Raw genomic sequence first — 21743 nt, forward strand, 5'->3', positions numbered from 1 at the left:
GAGAGAGAGAGAGAGACTCTCTTTATCCTTGATTCCGGAATCAGAATACCACCTCTTGTCGCGGGTATCAGATGACCCTCCTAACTCCCGCATAAATTCCGCCCGGATTTATCTCCACCCTCTCTAATCTGATGCAAACACGGGAATCCGAGGAATCAGATCAGGATATCGATTCCTGATTCCGTAAAGGAGAGATTGTATCGGCTCAAATCTCAGTCGTAAAGGAGAGATTGTATTGGCTCGGATCTGTCTGGCAAGGAGGATCGATTATGACATCGCCCACAGACGTTCATCCTTGCCCATCATGGAGTTAGTCAATAGTAACTCATGCGCAGTATCAAACCCGGCCTAAAGACTCACACATTAAGGCTCGAGGCCAATCCAGTTCATTGAGGCTCTTCACGGCCCATCTAAATTACCTCATCTAACCGACGCATGCACGTCGGTTAGATGAGGCAATTTAGGTAGATTAGGCAACCAGGTTGGATTACAAAAATATCTTTCCATAATTAGATTTGATTCCATGATTATCACCTAAGTGTCATGTATAAGCACTATTGATTCTCCGCAATTGCATCAAAGTTTAGTGAAATTCCTATATTTTTCCAGATTTTATGGTTACTTCTTTGTCGCAAACAAAAATAATTTCGGATCTTGGAATATAGATCCAATGAGCAAGGTACAGATTCAATTGTTGTGCTAAAACCCTACCAGTTAACGGATCCTTTGAATGCATCGAACCGTGTGGGTCATTGACCTTGCACATAGCTTTCTCCTAGTTTATCTTTCACAAAAAAAGGAGCTTTCTACTCGTTAGAAAAGTATAAATTGAAAAGGGGAGTGCTACTTTTGGAGACACCCATCAACTGCTAACTCAGATTCCCGGAATGCATTTCTTCAAGGTCTCTAATACAGCTTTTGCAGCTAACTTCTTTGCAGTCTTCTTATTTTCACCAGTGCATGTTTCCCTGTAAATGACTCCATGAGCTTCAACTTCTGCTGTGATGCCAGCAATGCCATTGTTGGATGTCTTGATGAATTTCTTCACATATCCTTTACTCCCGCACAGTAATTCAAGCTCTCTCACTGGTTGGTATTTCATTGTCTCTGGTGTAACCAAGGGCTCTAGAAGAGGCCTTATGCTCTCCCAAACAGCCTCCTTGTTAAATCCAGAATCAATGAGAATCGCCCCCGCAATGGATTCAATTACATCTCCGAGTACCTGTTTAAAATAGGAAATCCTTAAAAGTAATTGAAACTGAGAATTGTTCACGTGACTTGGAAAACCACATAAAAAAATTTGAAAGTGATTGAAAATGATGACTTGCCTTAGGTACAGCTGACCCAGATTCCCAACCAAACGATGAGCCTCCAAATGATTGCTCGAAATTTTGGACAAAGGTAGTAATCTGACCATGAAGCACAGATGATGCATGGAGAATGTATTTGTTGAATCCAGCCTTTACTGCTGCATGTGCATAGCAATCATTGTTTACAGAAGCAGACCTAAGGTCAGTCAGAAGTCCAGGGGGCAGTCCAGGATATCTACTGTAAAAGTGTATGGTGATAAGATAGTCCAAAACAGAGTCCCCAAGGAACTCTAGGCGCTGCATCATAACAAAAGATATCACATCAAACAACATTTTAAGCATGAACAATTCAATGCACAACGATAGGAAAAAACTACTATATGGGACTATTCTTCCATTAAGTTGTAAATATATTGCACTTTGAGATTTCTGCAGTATTTTTAGTATTGTTTAACTGTGATCGTATATGACTGCATATCGATGTATTTCTCAAGTCAATGTATGTTCACTTTGTATATTGTGTGGCATTTAAAGAATCTAGTCACTTAGTGAAATGTACACATTTCAAAATCAGAATACAATTATACAAAGTGGCTAAAAATATAAATGCTAGCTTAGATATTGACAAAAGGGAGAAGAAGGGACAATTCCCAGCTACGTTATCTTAGGGTGCACTTAAATCTGGCTAAAAATATAAATGCTAGCTTAGATATTGACAAAAGGGAGAAGAAGGATTCCAATAAATCAATTCATAAATAAGACTATGGATGATGATAAAATAGGAGGGACACAGAAGTAGCACTCCCTCCAGGGATTAGCCAGTGTATTTTCATCATGAATGCAAGCAACCGGGACACATGGCCAAATATCACTGATCATCCCAAGGTTTCATCCAGGTTATGCGACCCATAGCATAACTCTTTAAGAAAAGGGTAGGTTCACCACCGAGTAGATGACCAAAGCAAGACATTCCTTTTTATACCTCATTTGCAAGATGCTCCATGACATATGATTATCATAAGTTATTATACAATGGGACATTTACACAGCTATGGAAGACCATTTTCATAAAATAAATGTGATCATTGATGAATTTGGACAAATTATTAAACTCATACATTGGATACGGCACAAGTAAATAGATACATCTCACAAACCATAAGGTAGATGGTGAGAACCAAACATATAATTAATTGCTCTGAAAAAACAACCAACCATATAACTAATGAGGCCCGCTTCAAAAATGGACATTTGCAGCGGCAACGAGTACAAGATGATCATTTCAGAAAAAGAGGAGGGAGATGTTACGACTATTATTTTCATTTTATGATAAATACAAATTATTCTTGACAAAATAAAATGGCAAGAAAACAGCCCACAACAATTCTAATAAATTGGGACAACAACAAAGTGCACCCCAACTCGCATCAGATAAATAGTGGATAATTGGGGCTTCAAAATGAGAGCGAGCAACACTTCTTGACATAAGAAAGCACCCTTACAAGGGATAAGTAACTTGTCAGCCACAAGCATCAAATTAACAATATTATTAGTATATAACCAGTGAAAACATCACAATGATCAAAGTTCAGAAAAAATACCTGATAGCATCTTGGGATATCGGGAACTTGATATGACCCATGCGTTAATGCTTCAACCAACAAAGAAGGATCACGAAATGAGTAGTTCAATACCGATTCAAGATGTGTGATATGTATATAAATCTCAGGTTTTGCTAAAAATGGCGTCCCATCTTGTAATTCCTTGACAAAATCAACCTTCATACCAAGCCAGTCTATGAAAACTAAAGCTGCCAATTCACCTCCTTCGCTAAGGTATGCTCCAATGAGTGCCTCCACAACATCTGCAACTGTTTTTTTCTTTATATGCCTTGTCCCCCTATTATAGATATTTTTTGAAGTAGAAAAGAATTTGACATCCTCTACAAAGCATCCAGAAGATTCACCGGGAATTACCCAATATTTAGGATCAAAACACTCATTACGAATATAACCCTGCAAATGAGAATGAAGGCAAATGAGTCATATGTAATAGCCAGCACAATCCTACATGCCAACATAGCATGATAAATTTTTTTTTTTTTTTTAATGATTCCAACATAGCATGATAGTATTCAATAATTACATGAATTTGATGAATTACATAAGAAATCTCTTTCGAAAAATATAACAGCAAAAGGCAATATCAAGGATCCCAAAGACATGGAAAATATCACTTATCAAGCACAATTAACTGATATATTGACTATGTGGTAGACCGATTAAAACCAAAGATGAAAGCATGAAGCTGCACGACAAAGTTCTACGAGCATTATTGTTGAGAGTAGATGAAACCATGTACTCTACGACAGATTACATGGAAGTAAGTGATGGCAAGGACACTATTTAGTTAGCTGTATTGGTTCGAGATATAGGGCAGAAGCAGAGAGAAGACTTGTTGCACCGTGAAAGTCGAACTGTCATACATTTGGAGAAGAATCAAGTATTTAATGCCAGGACGAAACATATACATGTGAGACATCACAAGATAAGAGAGTGGGTGGCAGATGGAAGCATCGACTTGAAAACGATATATACAGATGACAATGCAACTGATATATTCACAAAATCGGTTACAGGGACCAAGATCAAGCATTGCTTGGACTAGACCAATAACAACAGTTGTTGATGATTGACGAAGCAACCCATGGAGTGGGGTGGGCACCTTATGTGCACGATATGTGGAGCTGTGCTCTAGAGAGTACACATTGGAGTTAACCTTCAAGTGTTTATAGAATACAAGCCAAGGTGGAGATTGTTGTGCGTTTCTCATATTCTGGCTGTGATACAGCAAACTGTGGAGTTGACGTTTAATTTGTTTACTAGGAAAGTTGAAGGTAAGTAGGGTGGTTTAGTAGGAAAGTTCAAGTAGATGTATGTTAAAAAAAGTAACATCGAGACACAAATTACTTAGGAGTGAAAATTACCATCGATAACCATTTTGAGTATAAGAATATCCTAAGAAAATATATTTTATAACTATAGGATGAACTTACTGAGACATTGTACAAAGCGTACACCTCAAAACGCAAGGCAAAGAAAAGGGGAAATATCAAGAAACATAATCGAGTACGGAGATTTACCAGCAATAATAAATGATGGAATTCAGCTGATAAAATAACCAGTTGTGAGAATCAAAAACATGGTTTGGGCGTATTGTAAAGACTAAAGAGTAAGACTTGAGGCAAATAGAAGCGTATGTTTTGATAATTATTAAAAAATAGATGATTATAGAAAAAAGGATAAAGAAGGGAAAAAACAATTAACAAAGAGTAAGACTTGAGGCAAATAGGAGCATATGTTTTGATAATTATTAAAAAAGAGATAATCATGAGAGAGAAAAAGATAAAAGTCGAAAAAAAAAAAAACAATTTACAAAGAGTAAAGTATGACGTGAATCCATTTCTTTAAAGTATGAATCACAAAGAGACTAACTATTAAGTAAAAAACTAGGCTTTTCAAAAGGTGATAACGAATCATAATATTTGATTATTAGTTTAAGGTTAGAAACTACCAAGTAGAAAAATGCTAACAAATCAAACAAGTTTAAAACCCAATTTGCGAGTGCAGAACTCAAGAGACAAGTCAAGGACTCAAACATGTCATATGAAGATTGTAAGTCTCAATGTCAGACATATCTTGGTCAACAACGTGACCTAGGCTTCTTATTTTGATCCTAACACGAAAATCACACATTTCTGTTCAGCCTCAAGGTGAACCACATACATACTCAGTGTGCTTCAACCATTTTGTCTTTATTAACTTCAACCCTATAAACTTGTTACTTCAAACTCCAAGAACAAATTTGACCTCTTCACTTAAATGGCATTCGAAAGGTAAAACAACTAATTTGTGCACAATCTTTCAACCATGTGAAGCATCTATTACAGAGCTTTCCAACAAGAGAAACTGCCTAATTCAAGAGGTTCTCCTTGGTATCATTTATTGGACTACCAGATTTCTCTTCATGCATGATCCTATCAATTATATATCGAATACTGCACTTCCCTAGCCACATTTTCCTATCTATCCATAACGAGGCCACACGTCACCAACACAGCACAATAAATTGTAATTATAGGTTAATATAATACCGGCAGTTCGCGCTTACACCCAAGACTGTAAAGTGCAGTATTAGATATCATTCTATCCTTCTTCGAACTAAGAAGACCTTCATGATGATACTTATTATCTCTGAATAGCTGTTGACAAGCCGCATATTTGAGAAAAGAGTCTCCAAGTGTCTCCAATGACTCCAACGAAAATTCCTCCTGGCATTTCTTTGTGGTAATTGCTTCCAAAACCTATTACGAAAAAAAAGAAGTCAGCAAACCTGAAAGAACAATTTCCCCATCTTCATTGGAATCTTTAATAGGATCAGCGTAAACAAAATTATTTGCAAATTTAGTACAAATCCATTCATGTTATAACATGAATTACTTATGGCAACTCAAATGTTGAGAAGATTCAAAAAGTCAACAGAAGACTGTATTTCAATACTAGAGAATGAAGGAAAAAAGATTGCAGCAAGGCTCCCACTAGGGAGATTCGATAGGACCTATTAAAAAAATGTAAAATTTAAACCTTGTAGTCCTTACTGAAGTACAGCAAACCAAACAAAAAAAAATGGAATCTGCGAGATGACTGCTTCAAATTAACCTTGACAATGTTACAATATCACTAACATCATTTCAGAAGCTTCTGTTGATAAAATAGTGACATACCTTGATGGCTGGAACAACAACATTTTGCGTGCAATGATTCATTTGCATTTGTTTCAAACTGACAGCGAGAAGCATAGACTCGATGCGATGCATGATAGATGGAACAAATGAGAAAGAGTACAATGTACTAATGGTGATGGGACACATAAGCACCACACAAAGCTCAGGTGGCAATTCAACATCAGCATTGCTCAATGCTGCAACATGGAAGGGAAAATAGAATTATAAATTGTAAAGAAGACGATAAATATTAAAATGCGAGTGTATTTCAGAAAAAATAGAAAGATGAAAATTAGGACAACACTGCATGAAAATGCAATATTTATTAAATTGACATTCAAAATGATAACTAAATACTATTTTAACATATTAGTATTACAAGGCATATACATAAGAAATCACGGAAATGCATCAAAATAAACATGACAGGAAGAAGTTGTACGGATAATCAGTTTTAAGAGGCGGAGATAGTGTTAAGAAAAATTTGCTGCATGCATACAAATTCTTTGGTCCAGGTAAAGACATGCCCCCATATTCTATGGCATGATACACTTTCTTTCGTTCAGGAGAAGACACCCCCACCCCCACCGCAATATCCAACCAACACATATGCACACAAACACTGACACACCAATGCTAACCACAGCCACACTATGCACAAACACACACCCATGTGTGTAAATGTTTATTTACTCATCCACATGCATGCAAGTGGAGAGATGGAAGACTAAAAGACAAGACAACTAATAAGTGTACCTCTAATACCAATTGATGTAGGATTGATTGCATAAAGCACTAGGTATGAAGAAGCACCAGAAGTACTAAATAGAATAGGTATTAGTTTTGTAATGGTTGGAGCAGCAAACTCGGATTCGGCAAGAATCTCATTTTTTGGTAGTACGAACGGGGAATTGGCCCAAAAATGGGATAGGGGTCAAGACGCAGCTGGGCGCCGGCGGCTGACTCAAGTGCCCCCCGAGCCGCGCAAAATGGTAGCCTATTACACGGTGTCTAATGGATGGATATTTTGGGGAGGGAAAATGGGAAAAAACAAAACAGCTTAGGGTAGATAGGACTTTTTTCCAGAAGTACTAAATAGAATAGGTATTAGTTTTGTAATGGTTGGAGCAGCAAACTCGGATTGGGCAAGAATCTCATTTTTTGGTAGTATGAAGGGGGAATTGGCCCAAAAATGGGATACGGGTCAAGACGCAGCCGGGCGCCGGCGGCTGACTCAAGTGCCCCACGAACCACGCGAAATGGTAGCCTATTACACGGTGTCTAATGGATGGATATTTTGGGCAGGGAAAATGGGAAATAACAAAACAGCTTAGGGTAAATAGGACTTTTTCCCAGATAACCGAACAGGTCTGTAATTTCTGAGCAGTCAGAATAGGATGGGTTTCAAGGCCAGGTTGAGGAGAGATCTGGGAGTTACAAGTGTAGGGTAAAGTCTAGGATTTATGACAGGTCTAAAAGGAAACAAGGTTCATGGTTCTTGTTCATGGATAAGGTCAGATTGTTGGGAAATTTAACTGTAGATTTGCAGGGAGGGTCTAATGAATAGTGCAAAGAGTGGATTGCTGGGTTGACACTTTGGCGGAAGGGGGGAGGAGGGGTGGGGTTGAGATGGACTGATATTAAGGGAGAATAGCTAAGGTTTCTTTAGAACTGCTTCAGGTTATTTCAAGGCAGAGGGTGACAGATAATGGGTGCAGTAAATATGTGAGTCACAAGTGATTAGATGATGGAGTAAATCTGCGACAGTTACAAATGGTTGGCTGATGGAGTAAATCTGCGACAGTCTCGAAAGGTTCGCTGACAGATTTCAAAGAGGATAAAGGTCTGGTGTAAGGGATTGGTAATAGAGCTAATTTGACCTCACAACAAAAGAAAATACTCCCCCTTCATGGCTAGGGAAATACTCTCCCTTAATGGCTAGGAAATCTCTCATATGGGCCCTCCTCGATTCTCATGCCCAATCATCTTGAAGTTGTGGAGGTGGGTGCGTACTCTATTTCCTCTCTGCTTTTTTTTAATGGACGAAATTTCATTGAAAGAACAGGACCGAGATGGTCGAATATACATGAGATATATAAAGTAACAAGAAAAATAAAAAACAGTGAAAAAACCAAAAGGAGTCAAGACAGTACCCCCTCCCTAGCTAGCCTATCCGCCACCACATTACCTAATCTCCTTATATGACGGAAGGAGATACTGGAACTGCCCAAAATATCTTTAATCTCCTCAAACAGATCCGCAAACCTCTAGGGAAACACATGTGATCCTCTTAGCCAACGGATTACGTTGAGGGAGTCCCCTTCCACCACCACTATATCTAAATCTTCTCCCTCTAGAAACTTTATACCTTGGTGACTCACTCACACCTCCGCCTCACTCGAGTCACAAATGGGTCCAAAGATAGCCCACTTCACCGATCCCCCATCACCTCTAAGGACTCCTCCTATGTCAATCAGACCCGGATTTCCAAAGCTGAATTCATCAAGGGCTGCCTTTGATCCTCTGTGTCCTCTCTGCTTTACCCTCAAGGGCTGCCTTTGATTCCTAGCATAGAGACAAACATTTACACGTCTACTGAAGTAACTCGGAAATGGCTTAGTCCAGATCATCTCATTGTGACATTATTTAATTGGACAAGGTTTATTGTTGTTAAGGAAATTTTTGTTACTACAATATATCTGGAGGAAAAATTGCAGATGTACTTACCAAAGCAGCAGCTTGGTGTAGGAAGAGATGTGGGGCTTCATCTGAGAAAATTGTGTATCATTTTAATCCACACAAAACTTAAGCAAATGCATCCTTTTCTCAATGATGCCCAAGAAAATGATAGAAGGTTACATTACGCACCATCCACTTTCCATTTCTCCCCAACTCATGTCCCTTCTCTCTTCGTTCTTCCTCTTCTCATTTACAAACAATAACCTAGTAGGTTGAATTACAACTCCTATCACCATGTGACACCACTCAATAACATGTGAATCAGACAAGCTTAAGAGAAAAGGAGCTCAATAGGCAAAATATATATTCCGTACCACTTTAGACTGCCACCAAAAGATAATCATGGAAGGGTCAAGACTCAAGACAGTATCATACAAATTTATTTAATATGAGAAAGTGGATGTGGAAGTTTGAAACAACATCTAAAGAAGGAATTGAGATTTTATTTCATACCGAACTAAACATATACAAGTTTAGTATGCAAGAAAGTTTAAACGAAAAACATCGTTGTAAATAGATGGATCAAACTCCTAAAAATCAAAATAGACTTATATGGACAGAAAGAAAGAGAACTTGAATCCACAAAATAAGAAGAAGCAAGCACACCTTTCTCCTTTTGACCAGAGAGCCTCCGAAGACAATTATGCAGCGTAAAAAGTTGTCTCCCACTAAGTAACGATTCTCTACTGTAACACAAAGTAATACCGTACCTGTTGATAAATTAGGACATGTAAAACTGATAAGAACACAAATTAACCCAAATTAAAATTCAATAAAAATGCAATAAACAAAAATTTGATTGAATTTCAATTGCAAAGGAGTTAGAAGAACTCACCGGCACTGGAAATACTCGTTGTAAGTAAGTACCTCTCCCCTCTTCGACTTCATGATGGAGTTTCCATTGAGGTCATCTAAGATACCAATAATGCAATATACACGCCCATTATGTGGAGTAAATACCAAGGAATTCCTAAGCATACAACTACATAAAGAACTATCTCTCGTTTGCATCAAATGAACATTTTCCTTGGGACAGGAACAACACCGAATGCCATAGCCACCAGCCTTAAAACTAGAGCCACCTACGTTGGAACAAAATAAGGCAGAACTAACACAAACCCAATCAATTTTGGAAGAAATAGAGGGGAGAAGTAAATAGGAAATCCTTGCAAGTGATTCCTCCTGAAGATGGTCATCTAAAGCATCCTTTAATTTACTCAAGTTATGGTCCATAAGCAATCTGAGTATAGTAACCTGAAACCTTCTTGCCATAAGGACCTGGAAACAGTCAATACAACAGTCAACCACATAACAGATAGATATAGTTTCACCATTTACTGAACCACACAGCAACACAATTAAAACTGATGACTTGCCTGGTCAGCACTAAGATAAATAGGAGCAATATATTCCATGCCCAGAGTCACAGAGCCCCTATGAACCTCCATCTGAAACGTTGTACTTACAAACTCAATTCCGAGATCGCTCTTGACGAGAAGAGTAATGTCTCTGAAGGGAACATCATAGTAGAAGTCCTGCTTTAAGCGCAATGAGTAGCAATGGTACAATTCCTTTTCAGAAAAGGATAGGCAACGACCAACTAGTTCTCCTGGGAAATAATCAAAATATTGGTCCTCATATGAATTAGTCCCTGGGTAGAAAACAGTAAGGATAAAAGATTAGTATGAGACACATCAAGCCACTGGAAGAAAAAAAAAACAGAAACACAAGAAATTAAAGTGTTAAAAAATTAAGTGAAACGCAACAAATATTCCCGATCTGAAGTTTGAGTAATAAACATGTACACGGAAAACATGCAAGTTTGATAGTAGAAAGAACTGAACAATATGTGGAGTAACCTCAAACTATGCCAAGACCATTGAGAAAACAGAATTTACCACTTTCTTGGGTATCATCTTCTTCTTCTTCAATGTAAGACTCTGGTAACAGATAATCAGTTAGAGCACCAATCTCATGAAGCTTTTTGCATGCTTTCAGACACACAATTTGCTTCAGCATATTGTGTTGCCCTTGTATGCAAACAGATTGTATCGGGCAGCTTTTTGGAAGATGTAAGGTGCAAAATCCAGACTCGTTGTCAATATCAAACCTAGGCGATGGACGAAAATACCTACCAATGGGAAAAAATGAAAGTGAGTTGTCATGCAGAAGCTAAATAAACAAAACAACCAAGGTCCAAGAGCTTTCTAATAACAACTGCAAGAAATACGTAGAACTAACCCGTCAGAAGGAAGCTTTGAGCAATAGAAGTATATCAAAGCTACACTTGAACTCAGCGTGACAGTAGCTCCAGTAGTTTCAACACAGAAAAAATCCTCATAATACATTCCAGTCTCAAGTGGTGTACATGGATGCAAAGCCTGTCGAATGGACTCTTCTCGCATAATATCTCCACTAGCAAGATAATTTGTTATCCTTGAGAGTGTAGATGAATCCCCACTAGAAAAAGAAAAAAGAACAAGATAGGTATTAGATTTAGCAGAAGATAATATCATGAATAACACATCACATGAGCTAACTGAACAGTAAAAAGACATAACTACAGCCCACCCCAAAAAAGAAAGAAAACAGAATCCAAACTCAACTGAGAAAGTGCATCTCTTAACTGGAACAGGTTTACTAAAAAACCCATTTTTCCCAAATAGTTTGGGACAAAGGCTTTGTTGAGTTGTTGAGTTGAGTTAGAAACACATCAAGGGACATGCTAGTCAACTCTGCATCTCAACATGAATGCATTGCACACTCATTCGTTTAATTCATAATCTTCTGAATCAACTTGATGATTAATGGATTTGATTCGGTTGAGTCATAGTAAACCTCCTAGAAATTAGATACATAATCTCCTTCGAAAAAAAAAATTATTATAAATGTAAATATCTAACAGCTATATATCAAGAAGAGAAAAAAAGAAAGAATAAACAACAATGTATGAAAAAATACAGGAGAAACGAAAATGCAAAGAAAAAGGAGAATAGGATTTTCCTAGATTCTTGTGTGATCACATATTGTCAGACAAGCTTGTCTGAGAAAACACTATAACAGGATAAATCCATGACAAGTGTAGGATCAATCCATCGAGTATACTATAATATTACAAAATTAAAAATAAAAATCAGGTAAATTGCCTCTTCCAAGCCTCAAATCCACATCCCTCCATTGAAAATAAAAACAATATTTGATCTTCTCCCCTTCACCCTTGTTACTTAAAAAGAGAAAGCAAGTAGACAACTATATTGATGGCCCCATTAAAAAACAAGTCACAACTGGTGAGTAGGATGAACAAATTACAAATAAAAAAACTACAATACTGGGATTGAGCCTCTAGCTCAATGGTCAAGGCTTTGTTCTTCAACCTGGAGATCGGAGGTTCAATCCCAGCTTACCTACCAAAAAAAAAAAAAAAAAACTACAATACTACAATAAGGAACTCATAAATTCTGACAGAATGAAAAATACAATGAACAGTATGTCACCTCCTGACAAGTAATAAGTAGTCCGATCCTCGCATCCTTGCACGACCACGTGACTGTATAAAACTGCAAACCGTGGCTGAAGGATCAAATCTAATGACCAAGTTGCAACTTTGTACATCCAAACCCTCCTCAAGAATCTGTGTAGCAACAATAATATTCACCTGCACAAAAATAATTCAGATGCTTTCAAATCTTTTTCCACTAAATTGCACAACAATACCAACAAAATAAAAATAAAACAAACAAAAGAAAACCCACTGTTCCTTCACGGAATGCATCAACTATTCTCATGTGTTCCTTTCTAGTTTGGGATTGCAACCCTGAATGATTCCCTGCCATGTAAGCTGTCTTCCAGCAGGAAAGTTGAGCCACTTGGCTCAACAGAGACTGAAGAACAATGGCTGTAATGACCCTTTCCACAAATATTATACATCTCAAGTCTTTCTCTCTCCTGGATAGAAAACCATGAACAAGAATCTTAGCATAATGGAGGAATCCATTGGCATCGTGATAAAATAAAGATATTTCTCAAAATAGTGATGCATGCTCACTACAAATGATAAATAGACTTGGTTCTGAAAAACAAAGCAGCCTATCTTGCCCTAGCACTGACAGGAGAGAATTTAATTTACAGAAAAGCATATGAAACCCAGATTTGGTCAATCACTGAAATAGAATATGTTATAAACACTATTCCCAATAGAGGCACTATCCAAGGTGGATATATAAATGGATATGTTAGAAATGAGGATAAGGTAAGAGAGGAAGAAGAAGAGTAAGTCAACTTTTACACCTGTATTCGATAAGTGATTGGATGAGGCAGTCAACTTTTGCAGTCAGAAATCCAGAAGCTAAATCCATTCCGAGGTCTTCACCAATACACCATTCTGGATCTAAGTGTAAGATAAAAACAGAAGTAAATATCAGCCACGGGATTTTACAACACGCCTAGAAATCAGGTTAATACAACCAAACAAGCCGGCAAAGCTGCTTTAAACATAAGTAGAATAATATACAAGAAACCACTGCAAAACAGACAAGCTATTTAAAACAACATATAGAAACAGATAAATCAAACAGCTAGAGACAGATGAATCTGGGAATAGAGAGAGAGAGAGAGAGAGAGAGAGAGAGAGAGAGAGAGTACTCAAAGTAAATGATACCTGATGGTACATACTGGGAGAACGCATGAAATATGTCTCGGCTAAAATTTCTCACTATACTATCACCAAGCAAATCCCTCCTTTCTCCCCAGAAGAAAATATCAGTTTCACTGGACGATAAAGACTTTGCTGCCTGTTACAAAAAACATCATAAATTTGAAACTGCCCAGCTGCTCTTTCAACAATCCACAATTACCTAAATATTCAGAATGAACCCATACTGTTAAAGTAAACCAAACACCCAGTTCTGTTAAACAGAACAGAAAAGTCAAGAATAGCTTTGCAATTTTCTTCTTTGTACTCCCCTCCGCATTATCATTGAGTTGCAATGGTCGCAGAGCCTGTATATGCTAAACAAATAAGCCTATAAAGTATTAGAATATTGAACAAAGAAAAAAAAAGTCAACTGTCAGAATCAAAGATAGAGGACAAAAAAATACAGCTGAAACCTAGGCATTTTAGCCATGACAAATGCAAAACTAAGTACGTCTCATTTCTGGTGGGTCAAAATCGAGTAGCTCGACTGAAACAACTCGGATTGACCAAAAATTTAATCCTTGGAAATGAATAAAATCAGATCACTTCTTTCCAACAAATTAGTGGGACACAATACCCCTACTTCTAATTTGAATAGGTGTACTTGAACTCTTCAGGAATAACTAATGTTCCATAGTAACACATAAAAGAAAAAGATAAAACAGCCTTCATGGAGGTTACTTCATCAAAGAAAATAGTACCATTTTTTTTTAAAATACCAAGTTGCTTAAAGATAATATATAGTGAAGATAGTAGTTTGACTTTCATCTTCACAGAGCCAAGGGCGTACACTTCACAATCACAATTAGACACATCCACTAAAATCATATTAATACAAGACAATTGTCATGAACAAGATGAAAAAAAAATGTTCAATATCTAGCTCTGGCGATCCTAAAATGGAAAGAAACCATTACTAAGTCGTTCTAAAGATGAAAAGAAAGTCATGCAAATTTAACCAGGTAGAACTCACCCCTAAATGCTAGCCGTTAGAGGGAGGATGCCCATTCCCTTATAACCCATCCCCAGCCATCTCACTTTACCGATGTGGGACTATTTTACTTTTGTGTGGGAAAACAAATTCCTCTAATGACTATGAGGAATATGTAGGGAATTTAACCATGTAAACTCACTCCTAAAAGCTAGCCATTAGAGGGAGGATGCCCATTCCCTTATAACCCATCCCATCCATCTCACTTTACCGATGTGGGACTATTTTACTTTTGTGTGGAACCCCAACAATCTCCCCCTCCATGTGGAAGCAAGGTGGACAATATCGCCCCTCCACGTGGCAGCGACGTGGGAACCACGAGATCCTACACCAGGGTTTCCGAGATCTTCCCAGAGAGACATTTCCGCCCTCGGAGGCAAACCGAGGTTACCACACCTTGAGCTCTGATACCATTTGTAGGGAATTTAACCAGGTAGAACTCACCCCTAAAAGCTAGGCATTAGAGGGAGGGTGCACATTCCCTTATAACCCGTCCCCATTCATTTCTCTTATCTGATGTGGGACTATTTGCTTTAGCGTGGAACCCCGACAGAATTTATGTGCATCCGTGATAAAGGCAACTAGTCTACGGCCACATTCGCTCAATCAGGTAGCAAGTCCTATTTTCTTTCTGGTTCTACCTCTGGGTCATGGCTCATTGATTCAGGGGCATCTCACGACAAGACTGGTAATTCTCATATTATTTCATCGTTCCAGTCAGATGTCTCTAGGATCCCTCCACAATTACCTTAGCAGATGGAACCAAATCCCCTGTCTCTGGCGTAGGTATGGTGTCCATATCTAATGACATTAATTTATCTTCGGTTCTATATGTTCCTTCATATCCGGTAAATTTGTTATTAGTGCGTCAATTAATCAAATCTCTAAATTGTTTTGTTTCCTTCTCTCCATCTTATTGTCTTTTTCAGGATCTAAAGACTAGGACAAGGATTGGTTTGGGCCGTGAGCTTGGTGGCTTGCATTACCTTGATTCGACCCACACTGGTGTTGCTATTCGAACATATGTTGATGCCTATCAGTGGTATTGTCAGTTGGTCACCCTCTTGCAAAGAAGCTTCACAAATTTCCTTTCCTAACTAGTTCTGTTGAGTAGTTGCCCTGTGAGTCTTGTGAGTTGGGAAAACACCATCGGGTGTCCTTCCCTTCGCGTGGTAGTCGTAGATCGTCGCGCCCATTTGAGCTTGTTCATTCAGATAATTGGGGTCTCTCACGCACTATTTCTTTATATGGGTTTCGCTATTTTGTTTTCTTTATTGATGACTATTCTCATGCTACATGGTTATTCTTATTGAAAGATATGTCTGAAGTACTCAATGCATTTAAATCATTTTACTTTGAATTTGCGAATCAATTTAAGTACTCCATTTCTTTTTTTTGAAATGGCTAGTACTCCATTTCTTGTTTGCATACAAATCAATAATTTTCTAATTGTAAAGGCTTTACTCAATTTCTTGATTCACGAGGCATCATACATCAATCTTAATATGCAGACACTTTGCAACAGAATGGTGTTGCTGAGAGGAAGTTACGGTACTTATTGGATATGACTTGTACACATGTTTCAGAGGCGAGTTCTCAAGATTTATTAGGGAGATGCAGCACCAATGGCTTGCTTTCTAGCGAACCATCTTCCCTCTTATGTCTTCTCAGACACCATTCTCTGTCTTGTACCATTTAAATGATCTTTTTCCCTTGATCCCTCGTGTAAAGGGGTATACCTGTTTTGACGAAATTCAAGATTCTAAAATCCGGGTATCCAAACGGCCCCTACGATCTTATCTCCATGCTAAAGATGATCAACAGTGAGGGTTTATAAAAATAGGATATGGGTACGTTGGGCCTCTGGAGAGTGCAGGTGAGCCCGGGTACGCCCTCATCCTCCCAATGATGTTTGGGTGTGTACCCGGTACGCACCTAGGGAGTACCCAGGCGCACCCGCACCCAATACGCACCCAACACGGGTGCGTGGGCTTCCAGAGAGTACCCATGCCTCATAGGTCCAAATCCAGTGCGGAATCAGAATACAGGGCTATGTCACATACAAGTAGTGAGCTAATTTGGTTACTCTCTTTTCCATCCGAAATTGGACTTTCATCTTCAGATCCAACACGAGTATATTCTGATAACAAGTTTGCGATTCATATTGCCACCAACCCAGTCTTTCATGAGCGAACCAAACACATTGAGGTAGACTGCCACTTCATTCATCAAAGAATTCAAACTGGCGAGATGCACTATTTTCACTCGATCAGCAGACCAACTTGCAGATGTGCACACTAAACCATTAGGGCCTGATAAGTTAAAGGATGCTTGTAACAAGCTTGGAATGTATGATATATACATTACAACTTGAGGGGGAGTGCTGGATGCACCACACTCATTAAGGGTATTTTGGTCTTTGTAACAGTCACACGCACACATATTCGTGTGGAGGGAGAGCTGATGCAGATAGTAGGCCAATAAGTGGCATATTTGCCCATTAGGATTTCTAGGCATTTATTTTCTATGTTTTCAGGCTTTTATTTTCCATGTTATTTAGAATTAGGAAGTTTAGTCTTTTAAGAATTCTTATTTTAGTAGGTTTCTATCTTTTAGGTTGTTAGTAGGTTTTTATCTTTTAGGTTGTAAATTGCCTATTTATAGGCCTCTTTACAGCTCTTTTGTTAACTTTTGGATGATTAATTGACTGATTGAGATTCTCCCCTCTAATTCTATTCTTCTAATTCTAGTTCGCCTCTCCTCTTCTTCTCTTCTTCCCCTATTCTTCTTATATTCTTCTCCTACTCTTCTTTCCTCTCTTCTCTACTTCTTCTCTTTCTCCCCTTTCTTCTATTTCTCTTCCCGGTCCTACATCAAATTTGGTATCAGAGCAACAGAAAGTATCAATCCATGACCATCCTTCAAAAGATCAACACCAGCTGGTATCTCATCAGGCTCAATGGAATCATCCATAAAATCATCTGCTAGGGGCGTATCTGGCTCAATGTTGTCGACCAATGTGCTAAAATCCTCTGTCGGAATATCCACGGGAGACTCAACACTGCCACGATGGTCCTCTGTGTCAATAAAAAGCTCGACAATCTGCTCAATCGGCTCAAAGATAGGGCAATCCTCCGTAATATACTCTCAACCATCCGTCTCAAGTAATGGCTGAAAAGTCAAGTCATTCGGCGCTGACTCAGGATGATGCTCGAACATCCATCTCAGGTAATGGATGAGACCATTCTAGTTGTTGAGCCTATGATTATGTCAGATACAGGGCCACAGAGTACAGTGACTGATGAGGCCGACGACGATGAGCATGACGATTCAGAGATTTCCACAAGGCCGATTGCCGAGCATCTAGAGAGAGCTCTTGACACTTCCACGTAGAGGAAGATATTGTAATTGAGCCATGTGAGGCTGATCCATTGACAGAGTCGATCGAGCACCGTCATGACTCAAGAGTCAGAAGCGAGCGACCTGACTGTTGAGGCATTGCCAGATCATACAGAGCACGAGCAGTTCATTGAGGATACCGATTCCATATTATTACATGACCACAGTGACATCATTGCTTTTGTAGTAGATGTCACGATCGAGATGATTGTGGAGGTTGAGACAGTGGATTTCAGTGTACATGACGATCATCAGGTGATTTGTCAATCTGACATCACTGAACCGCATCAGATGCCCACGGATGAGCTTATTGGTGATGACCTTTTAGATGATAGTCATGGATTGGTACTACCCATAGTTGTTATGCCGATCCCACCGATTCAGGAGTACGTTGCTATCTACCCAGCCAGTTTACTTCTTCAGAGTGTTTATGATTCTACATGGGCGATTTCTTCCCTATCACTCCGCCAGCATTTGAGATTATTTTGACGTTTGTCACAAGCATTAGACATCAGCAGTGCCTCCAATGGATTACGACTCATACTACTTGTGTGGGTCATCTACATATTTGATCCTCGCGGATTAGAACTCGAGGGCGAGTTCTTTTCAAGCGGGGGAGAATGATGTAGATAGTAGGTCAATAAGTGGCATATTTGCCCATTAGGATTTCTAGGCATTTATTTTCTATGTTTTTAGGCCTTTATTTTCCATGTTATTTAGAATTAGGAAGTTTAGTCTTTTAGAAATTCTTATTTTAGTAGGTTTCTATCTTTTAGGTTGTTAGTAGGTTTTTATCTTTTAAGTTGTTAATTGCCTATTTATGGGCCTCTTTACAACTCTTTTGTTAGCTTTTGGATGATTAATTGACTGACTGAGATTCTCCCCTCTAATTCTCTTCTTCTCATTCTAGTTCTCCTCTCCAGTTCTCCTCCTCTTCCCCTATTCTTCTCCTACTCTTCTTTCCTCTCTTCTCTACTTCTTCTCTTTTTCCCCTTTCTTCTATTTCTCTTCCTGGTCCTACATCAAAAGCTCTCTCTAATACGCCATTCTCTATCTCTCTTTCTCTCTTCAACACTCTATCGCTCTTTCAAGCATGTAATAATCTAACAAATTCTATCATTTGCATAGGTTTCCATATGTTTTCATGATTTTACAGGATTTCCACCAAAAATTTCAACCGAAATTGAAACATTTTCATTCCGTAATGACCGAAACTGAAACATTTTCATTCCGTGATGACCGAAACCGAAACCGAAATTTAAAACCTTGGCAGGACGATACTTCTAGGAGAGAAGCCTTAATACTTGATATCTACAAGGTTTTGGAGAATCAAACTACGGTTGTAATCAACCTAGGAAAGGATTTTTTGTTTGACAGGAATAAGAAGGAAGTATGGGAACCTCTACTTTCTATCATGTGCGCATGTTATGCAGGTTGTACATGGAGATTGAAGGGATAAAACTTCCAGACAGGTTTCTACTGCCAAAAATTAAAAGACTTTGAAGAATACTATACAAGTGTAGTCACCTTGGAAGTGTTCTTCTTTGACGGTAATTTCTGCACAAATTGTTAGTGGATGTATAGATTAGTGGACTGAAATTATGTGATGTTTACAGTGATTCACAGAGTGCGTTGTCAAGAAACTGAATTAGAACGTGGGTTTTTATGATTGGAAAGCTTTTCTCAATCTTGAATGTACGAAATTCAACAGCTGTAAATCAGAATGGTGTTTTAAAAATGTTGCTGTAATTGTATTTAATTGCACAAAATACAAATGTTATTTGGATTCTTGAAATACAAGAAATTTGGAAATTTGTCCCCATACGTTAATTAGCCACATAGGCATCAATATTACAATCTATTTCTTTTTACAATAATTGGGGTATAAGACAATCTACGGTAGAATCTGTCCTAAATTATTTAGTCAAAATCCTGGATGGAGACGAGAGAAGGAGACCGTCCGTTGTTTTTTTATTTCTTGCCCTTCTTTCCGTTGAGCGAGAGAGAAGGAGACTGTCATTGTTTCCAGGTTTTAGAAATCTCAAGATGGAGAGAGATTTCTAAAACCTGGATTTCTTAAACCCTTAGTCTGCAACATACTTCCCCCACATCTGCAACCTACTTACATTGTAAAATCCAGAATTTTACACTGCTTCCAAACTAAAACCTGGATTCTAAAATCCACTTTCCCAAACAGAACTTAAGTGTTTGAACGTTAGATCTAACCCTAGATAATTGAGCTCCAAAATCCTCAGATTCAGTTTACAATTAAAAAAAGAAAAAAAAAAAAAAAAAAACCCTAGGCTCATAATTTTCATAATCCTGTAGAAATTATAAATTGAAAAGATGGACCTTGATTTGTGGTCAGATAATTATAATTTTCGAATCAGAAAATTATACTTTTTATATTGTCCATTATTCTTCCTTGCTTATCACATACCTAAATTTGAGATGTGTCCAACTGTTGGATCTCAGCCGATCCAATGGGCAATTCTTAAATTTAGTAAGTTTTTTCTGATTCGAAAATTATTTTGTGATCCATTGATCACCCTTACTTTCTTATTGTTATTCTTGATTTTAGAACCGTAAAAATCACCCTCAACTACCCTAAATCAACTACCAACCCTTAGAACAGTTTCATGTCCTTATCCTCACTACATGTACTACATCAACTTGGTGTAAGAGCTACAATGTCTAGTTTCATCCTTTTTGGCATTGAATCAGACACAAGATAAAAGGAATTCGAGTTGGGAGTCCAATGTCAATTTCTCCGCCAAGTCATTCACATATGGAAACCTCATTAGATTGGAGGGTTGGGAACATCCTATGAAATGATTTTTGGTGCATAACCGGCACAACCTATTTACATTGTGGCCCATCAAATGGACGGTTTGGATGATCCTACGGTGTGGGACGTACAATAATTTTTGAAATACTGGACCATATGGGCTCACACGGTCGCACCATATAAAATCTCTTAAAAATATGGTATAGTCTGATTTTTCTTTTTATCTTCCCATGTGACCCATGCATATCCTATTAAAGTGTTTATCAAACACTTCCTAAAAAATTACGGTTTATTCTTATTTCTTACCTATTCTTATCGTCACACCCCAGACTAACGCACATAAGAGCACTTGCTTGGAGTTCCCCTCTCCCTTCCCAGGTTGTTGCTTTTAGCTGGATGGCCATTTCGGAAAGCATCAACATGTGTGACATCCCCCAAAAGCAAATCAGATTGGCTAGTTGTTGTATTATGTGTAGATCCGATGGGGAAACTGCTGCACACCTTTTCATTGAAGCCCGAGCGGTAATGGTAGATTAATCGCGTTCAAAGAAAAGCAATAGTCAATGGGGGTTCGCTAATTTTATATCTCTGGAGATCAGTTTCGACCTCATCCCTCTTATTGCCAATAGCGCGGAAGACGAGTTGGCTAAATCTAGAACTAGCAAGGAGAGTTTGATTGTGTCAAATGTCTTCACCATTAAGTAGCTGATTGCTTCCAGCTCAGTCTATCTTTTGCCTTTAGCTTCTCCTGTTTTCAGGACTCCTAGCATTTGCTGTTCTCTTTTGCTCTTTTTTTTTAATAAATTTTGGCTGCTGATGTTGGCACAACCATGTTTTGATAATTACACAAAGTCCTATTGTTTAAACAGCTGACAAAAGGTCATTACAGTTCTCAAAAAGCTATCAGAAGTCAATTAAAAAAGAAAAGACACACTGAGTTTGTGCAATTATTAAAACACAGTAGTGCCAATATCAGTAGCCTAAACTTTATTCGCTTTCTCACAAAGGGATTAATAAAATAATTCCACCAGACCGATTAC

The 21743-nt window shown here is 38.3% G+C and overlaps 1 protein-coding gene across 4 annotated transcripts in view; it reads right to left on the bottom strand.

The window, feature by feature from the left end:
- Positions 1–582: 582 nt before the first annotated feature.
- The window catches only part of LOC143892425 (endoribonuclease Dicer homolog 2-like), a 30967-nt gene continuing 9806 nt past the window's right edge, over positions 583–21743 (bottom strand). For 3 of the 4 annotated variants that reach the window (XM_077354316.1, XM_077397417.1, XM_077354951.1), the window contains 15 exons: positions 13711–13839; positions 13490–13622; positions 13120–13219; positions 12585–12777; positions 12327–12487; positions 11074–11292; positions 10731–10963; positions 10209–10483; positions 9668–10110; positions 9439–9542; positions 6094–6290; positions 5464–5673; positions 2912–3325; positions 1329–1607; positions 583–1222 (listed from right to left, as the gene is read on the bottom strand). In XM_077354316.1, coding sequence (XP_077210431.1) covers positions 875–1222; positions 1329–1607; positions 2912–3325; positions 5464–5673; positions 6094–6290; positions 9439–9542; positions 9668–10110; positions 10209–10483; positions 10731–10963; positions 11074–11292; positions 12327–12487; positions 12585–12777; positions 13120–13219; positions 13490–13622; positions 13711–13839 — 3438 coding nt within the window. In that variant the 3' untranslated portion in view covers positions 583–874. The remainder of the gene's footprint in view (positions 1223–1328; positions 1608–2911; positions 3326–5463; positions 5674–6093; positions 6291–9438; positions 9543–9667; positions 10111–10208; positions 10484–10730; positions 10964–11073; positions 11293–12326; positions 12488–12584; positions 12778–13119; positions 13220–13489; positions 13623–13710; positions 13840–21743) is intronic. The other variant, XM_077353649.1, reaches the window with a different exon arrangement.

This window comes from Tasmannia lanceolata, unplaced genomic scaffold (assembly GCF_043159265.1).
Source record: "Tasmannia lanceolata isolate RefF3 unplaced genomic scaffold, GAP_Taslan_0.1 ptg000001l, whole genome shotgun sequence".
NCBI classification, from domain to species: domain Eukaryota; kingdom Viridiplantae; phylum Streptophyta; class Magnoliopsida; order Canellales; family Winteraceae; genus Tasmannia; species Tasmannia lanceolata.